The sequence below is a fragment of the Aphanomyces invadans genome (genome assembly GCF_000520115.1).
Source record: "Aphanomyces invadans strain NJM9701 unplaced genomic scaffold supercont1.3, whole genome shotgun sequence".
NCBI classification, from domain to species: Eukaryota; Oomycota; class Saprolegniomycetes; order Saprolegniales; family Verrucalvaceae; genus Aphanomyces; species Aphanomyces invadans.
Genome location: NW_008580148.1, coordinates 2,041,709 through 2,052,749, shown reverse-complemented (window position 1 = coordinate 2,052,749; position 11,041 = coordinate 2,041,709). Strand labels below are relative to the sequence as shown.

The 11,041-nt window shown below is 56.0% G+C and overlaps 4 protein-coding genes across 6 annotated transcripts; 1 reads left to right on the top strand and 3 right to left on the bottom strand.

The window, feature by feature from the left end:
• Positions 1 to 306: 306 nt before the first annotated feature.
• H310_02286 (hypothetical protein) lies at positions 307 to 3,788 on the bottom strand. 3 transcript variants are annotated; one of them, XM_008865736.1, is made up of 17 exons: positions 3,728 to 3,788; positions 3,502 to 3,676; positions 3,336 to 3,448; positions 3,148 to 3,268; positions 3,039 to 3,101; positions 2,808 to 2,985; positions 2,675 to 2,763; positions 2,515 to 2,619; positions 2,248 to 2,468; positions 1,822 to 2,158; positions 1,561 to 1,761; positions 1,294 to 1,512; positions 1,099 to 1,232; positions 918 to 1,031; positions 792 to 873; positions 666 to 743; positions 307 to 616 (listed from the first exon to the last, which is right to left on the bottom strand). In XM_008865736.1, the coding sequence occupies exons 2-17, from the start codon at positions 3,592 to 3,594 to the stop codon at positions 386 to 388; spliced, it is 2,379 nt and encodes a 792-aa protein (XP_008863958.1). In that variant the 5' UTR covers positions 3,595 to 3,676; positions 3,728 to 3,788; the 3' UTR covers positions 307 to 385. The 3 variants fall into 3 exon arrangements, with proteins under 3 accessions (XP_008863958.1, XP_008863959.1, XP_008863960.1); XM_008865737.1 differs by having other exon boundaries at positions 1,594 to 1,761; XM_008865738.1 differs by lacking the exons at positions 3,336 to 3,448; positions 3,502 to 3,676; positions 3,728 to 3,788 and having other exon boundaries at positions 1,594 to 1,761; positions 3,148 to 3,295.
• A 261-nt stretch (positions 3,789 to 4,049) lies between these two features.
• Positions 4,050 to 8,204, top strand: H310_02285 (valine-tRNA ligase). The gene is made up of 18 exons (XM_008865735.1): positions 4,050 to 4,516; positions 4,558 to 4,669; positions 4,723 to 4,800; positions 4,845 to 4,977; positions 5,030 to 5,428; positions 5,476 to 5,589; positions 5,633 to 5,959; positions 6,010 to 6,132; positions 6,184 to 6,336; positions 6,397 to 6,523; positions 6,601 to 6,779; positions 6,836 to 6,976; positions 7,035 to 7,162; positions 7,221 to 7,332; positions 7,462 to 7,535; positions 7,585 to 7,663; positions 7,713 to 7,809; positions 7,864 to 8,204. Exons 1-18 carry the CDS (start codon positions 4,066 to 4,068, stop codon positions 8,136 to 8,138), a joined length of 3,102 nt encoding a protein of 1,033 aa, XP_008863957.1. The 5' UTR covers positions 4,050 to 4,065; the 3' UTR covers positions 8,139 to 8,204.
• Positions 8,205 to 8,226: 22 nt separating this feature from the next.
• Positions 8,227 to 9,378, bottom strand: H310_02284 (CMGC/CDK protein kinase). Its single transcript, XM_008865734.1, has 4 exons — positions 8,936 to 9,378; positions 8,732 to 8,887; positions 8,501 to 8,678; positions 8,227 to 8,448 (listed from the first exon to the last, which is right to left on the bottom strand). The coding sequence occupies exons 1-4, from the start codon at positions 9,307 to 9,309 to the stop codon at positions 8,263 to 8,265; spliced, it is 894 nt and encodes a 297-aa protein (XP_008863956.1). The 5' UTR covers positions 9,310 to 9,378; the 3' UTR covers positions 8,227 to 8,262.
• A 711-nt stretch (positions 9,379 to 10,089) lies between these two features.
• Positions 10,090 to 10,973, bottom strand: H310_02283 (hypothetical protein). The gene has a single exon (XM_008865733.1). The coding sequence runs from the start codon at positions 10,636 to 10,638 to the stop codon at positions 10,303 to 10,305; it is 336 nt and encodes a 111-aa protein (XP_008863955.1). The 5' UTR covers positions 10,639 to 10,973; the 3' UTR covers positions 10,090 to 10,302.
• Between the last annotated feature and the right edge of the window lie 68 nt (positions 10,974 to 11,041).

Sequence of the window (11,041 nt, the reverse complement as noted above, 5' to 3'; positions counted from 1 at the left end):
CCACACCTTAGTCCAAACCGGGGATCGACTTGTCGGCGTGCTGCTGGCAAGTCGATCCCCGGTTTGGACTTGGGGAAGCCACACCAGCTTCGCATCGTGTCGAGAACTAGACATGGTCTTAAATTTGAACCTTGTACATGTTTGGGCCTTGCTTGAGCACGAAGCACTCGTTCCGAAGAATCTCGACAAAGTCCCGAAAGTCGACTACTTGCAGGTCATGCTGTTGGCCACATGGAGCAGCTCGTCCATGGAAAAGAGCTGGCTATTGCGCTGGACGAGACAAATGGAAGAAGAGATCCAACGGAAGGGACGATGCCATGCTTGGACGACAGTAATAGACTAGTCTGGAACAGGACACTGTTTGCTATGGGAGGTCATGATCCGACTAATATTCGACTTCATGACCGGGGACGCACAGGACGATGCATTCTGTGTCATGGAGGTTTTTGTAGTTGACCATGAGGTGGGGGTTGGTCGGGTCAAGCAGCTTGGCGGTTTCAATGTCGGCCGCGGCTTCCGCAACACGTCCAACGGATTTGAATGCAAACGCCCTGCGAAAGTGGGCATGGGCGTTGGTCGGGTTGTGCAAAATGACTTGGGTAAAGTCCGCGATGGCCTGCCATGGCAATATGTTTGTCCGCCCCGCAGGGCGACCTGGTCAGTACCTCTTCGTAGTATCCTTCCAGCTGCAGAGCTTTCGCTCGCTCGTGCAAGTACTTGGTCTTGAGTTGGCGACTTGTCGTCTGTGGCAAGCTGCCCGTGAACAGTTGAATGCATGCGCCATGTCGTACCTGGTCGATGGCTCGCGTGAAGAACTCGACGCCTTGGATGTGTTCGCCAACGCTGGCGTGCCCCAGTCCCATGTGGTAATACCTATTTGAGCTCGATCGGGATAGATTGGGTGAGGCGCCACGTACAGGTCACTCAGGCATGCCTCAGGCGGCGTCCATTTCAGGGCCGTCGTGAATTTAGCCAATGAGTCTCTGTACGCTTTTAGCTGGAACAGCGCCACCCCATCAAAGTAGAGTAGTCTACGGCGCAATTCACCTGTGGTCAGCCGTGCGCTTGTTGTACGAGAAGTACAACGAGGTTACGCACCTGGGGTCTGTCGGGGCCAGGCGAATCGCGAGCTTCAGATCCCCATGCGCTTCCTCAAACAAATGTGTGTCTAAGTAGCATTGTGCTCGATGTAGTCGAAACACCGCCATTCGTTTGTTCAGCCGAATGCAGTTCTACAAGAATCCAGACCAAAATGAAAGGCGATGCTGGGTTGTCGACGAGGTGCTCGTCTACCGAGAAATCGGCGATAGCTGCTTCATACAAGCCCAGCGCCTTGTGCGCCAGGCCCCTCGCGTTCAGAACAGCGGGTGTCTCGCCGCCAATGTCTATCGCGGTCGTAAAGTCGTCGACGGCTTGCTGGAAGTTGTGCAATCGGAGATAGCTTTCTCCGCGGTGATACAGGTAATGCGCAGGCGGAGGCGAAGGATGGACTGCCATAGCGCTGGTAAAATCCTAGCACGACACGTCTCAGCTCGTCTGCACAACGAGCGGTGCCTTTACTGGCCACGTTCTTGAATGTTGCCTGGAGCATACCTCAACTGCAAGGTCGTGGAGATGAATTTCTTGGAAGACGAGGCCCCGAGCTTCCAGAAACCTCGGTTCGGTCGGGATCTCGGTGATCACGGTCGTGAATTCGTCGACAGCTTTGTCGTATTGTTTTTGCACGTGGAAGAGCAACCCGCGATGGAACCTCGACGCCACCTAGGGATTGACGAATAAATCGTCCCTGTCAGCCAAGGGCTGACATCAATACTGTTTTACGTGGTGGGAGTCGACGTCGAGCGCCAGTTGCAGCACGGCGAGTGTGTCGCTGGCTCCCTCTGCCTCGTTGTCGCGTGTCGTCAGGTGAACCACCATCGCCTTGCCGTACAAATACCGCGTGCTTTCGGGGTCGAGGGAGCACGCCATGTCGAAATCGGCAATCGCCGCCTCGAGTTGCTCGTCGACACTCATGATGCCCGTACTCGCTGTGGAATTGCCGGCGTTCTCAGCGTTGTCATGGAGATTCGGATCGTTCCCGTCTTTCGAGGGATGTAGAGTCGCAACTGGAGCGGGCTTGATGGTGACCGAGGGTGTGCGAGTCAATGGAGTCGCAGTCCTGCACACCCCCATGGTGACCATGCCGTCGACACAAACCACAACACCGCCGCGATGGAGTTACCGCAACACGGTTGGAATCCTACGCACCGTGTGGCAGGGTTGGAATTCGATTCATCGTCCGAGTCCTCGACATCGACCATGACGTCCTTCGCTTCCTGGGTCCACTCGATTTGATCCCGTTTTTCAATATCAACAAAGGCAATGGCGAGCCGCGCCAGGCCACGGTTGTAGTAAGCCTGGGCATCTTTCCCGTCCAGTTTGACAGCCGCGTTGAAGTCGATCAATGCCGCACGGAACGACTCGTGGCCCTGGGACGTTGGCACGTCATAAAAGTCAGACCACGAGAGACTTTACCTGGCGAAAGAGGGCTTGGCCACGGTTGTTCAGGTAGGCGGGGACGGTATCCTGTAGATTGATGGCCGCCGTAAAATGCTTGATCGCGCTGTCGACGTCGCCAAACTGGACAAACGCGATGTTGCCCTGTGAAATTTCGCCTCAAGTCAGCTAACGGTACCTCCATGTAGCACTGCGCCAGCGCATTGTACCCCACGGGGTTTCTCGGCTCCAACTTAATGGCTTGCAGCATGTCATCCACGCACATCTCTGGAGATACATGAGGGGCAATTACGCGTGCATGTACGACGTACGGAAATTGCCCATGCGGCGGTGGCAGTTGCTACGGCTATGCAGCGCGCGGAATTCGGTTCGACCGGCTCCGGTGGCACTTCCTGATGCATCTTCGAGGGATTTCGTGAAGTCGACAATGGCATCGGCGTAGTAACCAGCGTCGTACAACACAAGTGCTCGATTGAAGTAGTGATTGCCCTGCATTGGCATTGGACCAACGAATTCACGTTTTACACGTGAAATATCTCCACCTTTTTTGCATCAAGTTCGATGGCGAGAGTGAAGTCGATAAGGGCATCGGCAGCCTTGCCGAGCTGCCGCCAACGAAATGTGTCATGCAATTGTGCGGTCCGATCCTACCTTTCGGTGGCACAAGCCCCGCGTCGCGTAGTACGACGCGCACGAGCTGTCTAGCTCAATAGCCATGTCGAAGTCGTGGATGGCGCTTTCGTGCTCGTTGATTGCTCTGAGGCTGTTGCCACTGGAGGCATGGAATAGTTTTGATCCATGAGAAATTGCCCAGTACATGTGCAACTGCAGGGTAGTACCGAGCGAGGAAGTAGCGCGCGTGGTTAGGCCGAATCGATATCGCCATGCTGAAGAATTCGATCGCGCGCAGGTTGTCGTCGGTGGACGTCGACCCATGGGCGATTTCGACCCCCTGCAGACGACATTAGTTGGTCGTGCTAAAAGCGAGATCATGTCGTCATGTACCTTTTGGTACAGCTCCATTGCTTGATGCTCGCGGGTTTTCTTGTCCGGAGCGCTCACAACATTGAATCCTCCGGGCTGCTCGAGCTGCTCCATCCTGGCAGGCGATTTCGCCACCCTCTACTCCAACTGAAGCGTTTCTGAAACGGCGCTTGGCTGTTGCATACCGCGTTCCCACCTACACCACCCCGTTTGGACTGTCCATGAACTTCGACGCGCGGGAGCATACAGTCCATTGCTCGAACTCCGATGACGTGAGATGGAAGTCAACCGAGGTAGTGACCTTGTCGATACCTCCCTTGTCACCACGATCGATGGACCGAGTTGTCGAGTTGGTATGGGACATGCACGCTCATACCTTAAAGCACTTAGCACACCCAGCACCGGTGGCATGTCGCGAGCACAGCGCTACATGGTGGTCAATCTCCGTCCCCTGCGACGGCGGCCGCTTCGGAGATTGTGTTTCCTCGATCAAATGAGCTGTCCTCGTGTTTGATTGGCTGGTCTTGGGCCAATGGGATCGCTTGGATTTTGCCATTCCTGGACAAAGTGATCGCTTGGCGGAAAATGCTGATGCGAGCATGGCACGCGGCGAGGCGTGCCAAGGGCCGCCAGTTCATGCAAACCTCCCGCAGTTTGTCGTCATTGCCCGATAACATCAAGCAGCGCGTGCATGTGGACCCCATGGCGTCCACGTATGATCCACAGGCAGTCGAAAACGGATGGCAAGCGTTCTGGGAAACCCAGCTCGTCAACGCCAAACACAAGAACGCGAATGCGCCGCGCTTTACGATGTTACTGCCGCCGCCCAACATCACGGGCGCACTGCACATCGGACACGCGTTGACTGTAACGATCCAGGATGCGCTGGCACGGTACCATCGCATGACAGGACACGAGGTGCTTTGGATTCCTGGCCTCGACCACGCCGGTATCGCGACGCAAAGTGTCGTGGAGAAGCAGCTGTGGAAGGAGCAAAAATTGACGCGCCACGACGTTGGCCGCACTGCATTTCTTGGTGCACCGCCCCCTTGTGACGTGGTCTCACTGGATTTCTAGACCACGTGCACGCTTGGAACGCAACGTACGGTAGCCGCATCTTGAACCAGCTAGAGCGCTTGGGGGCTCTGTTAAACAAGGACCACACGTTTTTCACGCTAGACGAGAAGCGGTAAGGTGATCCTTTGCATCGTTGGATTATTCACGACATGCGATGTGTGCCAGATCTACAGCAGTCGTCGACGCGTTCTGTCGCCTGCATGCGAAAGGACTCGTGTACCGCCATCGGCGCATGGTGAATTGGTACGACATTCTTAATGAGCCAGCGCATGTGTGACGGTGTCCAGGTGCCCGACGCTCCAAACAGCCATCTCCGACATCGAAGTGGACACAGTGCCGTTGACGAAGCGAACACTGTTGCCGATTCCAGGCCATGCCAAGCCGGTCGAGTTTGGCGTCATGCATCGGTTCAAGTACAAAGTAAAACATCTCTCATCAAACACGGTGGATGTCTCATTGCTGCCTGGTCTAGGTGGACGGGGCCACGGCCGAGTTTGTCGAAGTCGACACAACACGACCAGAGACCATCCTGGGCGATGTCGCGCTGGCAATTCACCCAGATGACCCGCGGTACTTCCATTTGCATGGGAAGCACGTCGTCCACCCGTTCACAAATGAACGGCTGCCCATCGTTCTCGACGGCGTCCTGGTCGACCCAGCCTTGGGAACAGGTGTTGTCAAGATCACGCCGGCCCATGACGCCAACGATTGGGCTTGTGCGCAGCGCCACAACCTTCCGCACGTTGTCGTGATGGACAAACAGGCCAAGATGGTCACGCCCCACGTTCCTGATTTCCACGGCTTGGATCGATTCGACGCTCGTGCCGCCATGGTGGCCAAGTTGCACGAGCTGGAGCTGTACGTCGAAAAGGTGAGTGTGTAGAGTGCCTGCACGCCACCCAGTCTCACATTCAACAGCTGGACCACCCCACATCCGTGTCACTTTGCTCGCGATCCGGCAATGTCGTCGAACCGACGCTGTTGCCGCAGTGGTTTGTGAATTGCACCAACATGGCCGCCGCTTCCGCCAAGGTATGCTAGCTAAGCGACTCGGTAGTCGACGAGAGTTGTGTAGGCAGTACGAAACAGCAGCATGGCGCTGGAGCCTGTCCAGCAGCAGCGCACGTGGTTTCACTTTTTGGACAACGTGCAGGACTGGTGTGTGTCGCGGCAACTTTGGTGGGGACATCGCATCCCTGCATATCGTGTGCATTGGCACGGAAGCGACGACGGCGGCGACGACGCGTTGACGAACGAGCGATGGGTCGTCGCGAGGGACGAAGTGGAGGCGCGTCGGCTCGCCATTGAAAAGTTTGGAGACCAACCTGCCATGACGCTCAAACAAGACGAAGACGTGTTGGACACGTGGTTCAGCGCCGCGCTCCTGCCGCTCTCGGCTCTGGTACGGCTGCCGAACGCAATGTGTTTGTGGGTGCGTGATCCCATGCACAGGAATGGCCGACCGACGACAACGTTCCCGAAGCTATCCAATCCATGTACCCGTTGAACGTGATGGAGACTGGTGCCGACATTTTGTTCTTTTGGGTGGCGCGCATGAGTATGCTGTGTCACGAGGTATGGCGTGTCATCGCAGGATTCCGTCCCACTTTGAACGACATCGTGTAGTTGAGTGGCCGCCAGCCGTTCGACAAGGTGTGGCTGCACCCCATGGTGCGGGACAAGAGCGGTCGGAAGATGTCGAAGAGCCTGGGCAACGTCATCGATCCGCTGCATGTCATTGCAGGGATTGACCTCCCCACCCTCCTCCATGACCTCCAAGTACAAGTCACCCAATATGCATCCATCACATGCATTGTCGATTCAACTTTGTGCCCGTAGCAAGGTAATTTGGACCCGAAGGAGCTCGTTCGCGCCGAGAAAGACCTGAAAAAAGAGTTTCCGTCGGGGATTCCGCGCTGCGGTACCGACGCCCTGCGCCTCACGCTATCGCTGTACTTGGCTCAAGGTAGAAACGAGGCCGACTCCCTCTTCCAAGCCATCCATTCCACTGTCTTGGTGGCGTGACCGACGGCCGTGGATTAGGACGGCAAATCAACATGGACTTGCAGCGCGTTGTGGCCTCACGTCACTTTTGCAATAAAATGTGGAACGCGTTTCGTTACGCGTTGCCGCTCCTTCCTCCGTCTGCCGGTGATGCACCAACCTTGGATGTTCACCGTCCACACATGGGTCTGGCCGACCGGTGGATTCTCAGCCGCATGGTACATTTGGTCTCCACGACATGAATCGTCCTAACAGACGTGGCGTTTGCATGCAGGCCGACGCCGTGGCCAAGTCGCATGACGGGTTTCAATCGTTCCGACTAGCGGCCAGCGCGACAGCAGCCCAGCGATTCTTTTTGCAGGACCTGTGCGATGTTTACATTGAATTTTCCAAGCCCGTCTTGTACACTGCGACGGTAGTCGGCGCCCGAACTTGCTGAATATGCGTGCCCAACGAAAATTTCGATTTGACAGGCGGATGATGCGGACGGCGGCGCTTCCAACGAGCGGCGGGAAAGCGCGCAAGCCACGTTGCGCCACTGCTTGGATACGTCCGTCCGACTCTTGCATCCCTTCATGCCTTTCGTCACAGAAGAGCTGTGGTTCGTTCGCCCATGGCCCCTTGGGCGAACGTCCTGAACTGCTTCGATGGTGCTGTAGGCAGCGCTTGACGGCGGCGGATGGCCGCGCGGAATCGCTGGCGATGGCCTCGTTTCCGTCCAAGGAAGATGCGGCTGCTTGGCGAGATCTCGATGCTGAAGAGAGCATGCAGGTAGTTACCGAGCTGCATGAGCGGGCAGACTTGATCATGGATGCGTGCGAAACGGTGTTGCTCGATTTTGCAGCCTCTTCGACGATACGTGACATGCAGAAGGGATTCATCGCGATGGCTTGATTGTAGGCTGTGCTCGATGTCATGCACGCCATGCGGTCCCTCAAACACACCCGAAAGACCCTCGTGCCCGACCATGACGAGTACGCCTTTCGATTTTGGCTCTTTCGACCGCTGACATGCTCTCGCTAGCAACGGGCCCGATGATTCGAATTTGACAATTCAATGCACAGACGTGGCTCTGACCGCTCTCCTTCAGCGCAACATGGCGGTGAGTCGGACTGCGTGGTTCTTCTCACTCTCGTTTTGTTAAACTATAGGACGTACGCTCGCAATGCCGCACTGGCGTCCACTTGGTCGCGACCGCGCCATCCGACGGCGCATACCTGTCCCAGTCGATTTCGACATCCTGCCAAGGTGTGTTTGCAAGGTGGCAATGTCGAGTACGGCTCATGAACAAGTATGTGCTAGTGTGGATGCCCTTGCGCGCAACTGCCAACACTTCGGAGCGCGTCGAGGCGGAGCTGGCTCGGTTGTCCAAGCGTCTGGCCAAGGCGGAAAAGACCCAGGCCGGACTCCACGCCAAGGTGACCGACGCGCTGTACACGACCCGCGTGCCCGACGAAATCCAAGCGCAGGACGCTGAGCGCATCGAGGCCGCGGTTGTCGAAATCGCGAGCTTGACGGAAAGCATCGCGACGCTCCACGCGTTGCGCTCCCAACTCACGGCGACAACGCCCCAGTAGAGCGCTCTCGAAGGAAAATTTCGTTTCGTTCGTTTCGTCCATAGTCATCTTGACTAGATATTCTCCTCCGCTTTTCCGACAACAGCACTCGGGTAACACACACACACAATCATTACAAAACGTCCTAGGTAGCGTGGTGATGGGACAGGGGCAGGTCGGTGAAATACGGATGCTTGAGGGCATCGGCGGCCGTGATGCGCTTGGCGGGGTCGTACTGGAGCATTTGCTGAAACAAGTCCAGACCGTCGTCGTCCAAGGTCGGCACCAGGTGCGCCAGCGACGCCGGCGATGGGTACACTGGAAAGTCGGGCTGGTCACGGCGCGTTAGCTAGTTGCATTCGGGTTGATGGGGGAGAACCAACCTTATATTCTGGCAAATCGACCAAGCCCGGGTAGATGTCCAGCGATGGAGTACCAAGCAAGCGAAAGATGCGGTCGAGCTGATCGGCTTCGGATGTGCCAGCAAAGAGCGGCCCGCCGTTGGACATTTCGGCGAATATGCACCCAATGCTCCAAATGTCGACAGGGGTCGAGTACTTTCTACGTGCAATTTGATATATGCTTGATTCAATCAGATGATGCAAAACACCTACCGCGAGCCCATGAGGACGTCGGGGGACCGGTACCACAGCGTCACTACTTCATGGGTATAGCTTCGCACGGGAATCCCAAAGGCCCGCGCGAGGCCAAAATCGGCCAGCTTGAGTTCTCCTTCCCGGTTGATCAAGAGATTCTGCGGCTTGAGGTCGCTACATGAAGAGGTCACATCAAGATCGGTGATAAAGTCGGAAATATACCGATGCAGGACGCGGTGTTGGTGGCAGTATGCGATGCCGCGGAGCAGTTGGTAGAGAAACGATTTGAGGATGGGCTTCTCAAGACCTCTCTCGCACACGTCCAAGTACTTCTTCAAGTCTTGATCGAGGTACTCGAACACGAGCGTGAGCTTCCGCTCTGTGTGCACAATGTTGTACAACCGCACAATGTTGCAATGTTGGAGCTCTTTCAGCAACGAAATTTCCCGGATCGCCGTGCTCGGGATCCCTTCGTCTTCAGCTTCCAGGCGGATTTTCTTGAGCGCGATCACTTCGCCCGTCACTCGGTCCTTCGCCTTGTACACGACGCCATACGTGCCCTCGCCGACCTTCTCGAGCTTCTGGTAGCGCTCCATTATTGCGTGTTGCTGCCCAATATGACCAACTGGGAGCACCCGATTGGTGGGTTTTATAGTATCGTCCCGACCAATCAAATTCGTGGAACAGGAGCGATCGGAGGGGGGTCGGATCTTCTGGCGGCGGCAGCGGCGACGAGGCACGTGGAGATCCCATCATGCATGGAAAATAGGTTGATTCGGTTAAGGTGGAGCGGTCGTAAGCTCCCGTGCCGTTTGTGTACGAGCCAGATGCCGTCGACGACGTGGCCATTGACCACGTATGCAGCAGCGTTCACCGGGTCGCACTCGACCTGTTGCCATTGAACGTGCATGGCGCTGTGTACAACGAGACGACTGAGGCCAAAGGTCGTGTTGCGAAATGCTGCGTGCGCTTTTGGCGGCCGGTCGAATGGTTTCCGCACGGGGAACACGTTAAGCTGCCGCGTCAACGCTTGCATGGACGTACGAGGATTGATTCTGTGATGTCCCAAGGTAAACGTCGCACATCCGCTCGATGTTGTGCAGGTGACCGCACAAGTACAGATCAACGTCCATGTCGTAGTTCAGATCTTTAAACGTATATCTGAGGAGATTGGCAGGTGCATCGCAGTTTCCGTCGCTGGTACAAGTCAGCGGACGGTGGACGACCACATTGCTCCTCGGCGTAAGCGTTCGTTTCGCGCTGGCGATAACCAAGTCCTCTTGCAGTCATTCGAGTTGCCTGATGACAAACTCGTGGCCCTTCAAGTTCGTCTTGACGTAGACTTCTGTGCAAACGACAACAAAGCAAACGAGCCTAACGTTACCAGCGTATACCCCGTTGTTTAGCACGTGAGATTGATCGGGCTAGTCTCCCGCAATCGCTGGCATGAGCTGGAACCGGTTCATGTTGTGGCTGTAGTGTATCTCGACTTCGTGGTTGCCTATCGCGACCATGAACGCGAGTGTGTCGCACTGCCTCAAGTTCCGCCAACAAGACTTCGCCGACTTATGCACATCGTACGCATACTCTCATATGGACACAACACCGCCGACGAGGTCGCGCGCTACTTGGGCTTGCATCATGGGAAGAGTCGCCGCGTTCTGGTGCCCAATGTCGTTTGGGACGAGGAGCAGCAGCACCGTGCCGAATGTGAACACGAGCGATCGACAAGAATTTCCAACGTAGTACGAGTACAATGCACGTCGGTTGCGATCACAACACGCTGAGCTCGGTTGCCGAGTCCAAGGATTGGCAACAACTTGGTCGGGTGGGAGAAGGTTGCATCGGATCCGTTCTTCAGTGTGAACGTGTGGGGTGACTGGAAGCGCAAAGGGTGGGCGTTCACCTTTGCATGAATGAGGCATCAGGCGTTAAAGATTAAGCGGACTGTATGCGGACTGGCCGACACCGCCATGCCGCATCGGACGAGAACTGGATGTTGCGGCCGCGTCGGTGCAGATTCGAGCAGCCATGATGGGACGACTCCACGACAAACGTACTTGAGGGCGGGGTACAGGTTCGGGGACAGCCACAGTGTGGATGATGGCATTCGTGCAGACGTTGTTGTCGACCACCACCGACTGAAAGTGTTAGGGGAATCCTGAGATCCGCCGACACCGCGCAGTTCCTAGCTGCGCGACCATGGCCGCATTCGACCTATTCATCGTCCTTGCCTTCCTTCTACTGCGCAAGTCTAAGTCCTTCACACTCCTATTGATATTTATATATTTTTAAAAAACATCCCCGAGAAGACAAAACATCGAGGTA

Bases quoted from the DNA above. Each gene is read 5' to 3' on its own strand.
- H310_02285 (XM_008865735.1), top strand. From the start codon at position 4,066: ATGCTGATGCGAGCATGGCACGCGGCGAGGCGTGCCAAGGGCCGCCAG. The intron at 4,517-4,557 runs GTGCACCGCCCC...CTGGATTTCTAG, and splicing joins TGGCCGCACTGCATTTCTTG to ACCACGTGCACGCTTGGAAC. The intron at 7,810-7,863 runs GTGTGTTTGCAA...AGTATGTGCTAG, and splicing joins GATTTCGACATCCTGCCAAG to TGTGGATGCCCTTGCGCGCA.
- H310_02286 (XM_008865736.1), bottom strand. From the start codon at position 3,594: ATGGAGCAGCTCGAGCAGCCCGGAGGATTCAATGTTGTGAGCGCTCCG. The intron at 1,513-1,560 runs GTAAAGGCACCG...GTGTCGTGCTAG, and splicing joins AACATTCAAGAACGTGGCCA to GATTTTACCAGCGCTATGGC. The intron at 874-917 runs GTACGTGGCGCC...GAGCTCAAATAG, and splicing joins GAGGCATGCCTGAGTGACCT to GTATTACCACATGGGACTGG.
- H310_02284 (XM_008865734.1), bottom strand. From the start codon at position 9,309: ATGGAGCGCTACCAGAAGCTCGAGAAGGTCGGCGAGGGCACGTATGGC. The intron at 8,679-8,731 runs GTAGGTGTTTTG...AATTGCACGTAG, and splicing joins GACGTCCTCATGGGCTCGCG to AAAGTACTCGACCCCTGTCG. The intron at 8,449-8,500 runs GTTGGTTCTCCC...CGCCGTGACCAG, and splicing joins TCGATTTGCCAGAATATAAG to CCCGACTTTCCAGTGTACCC.
- H310_02283 (XM_008865733.1), bottom strand. From the start codon at position 10,638: ATGCCTCATTCATGCAAAGGTGAACGCCCACCCTTTGCGCTTCCAGTC.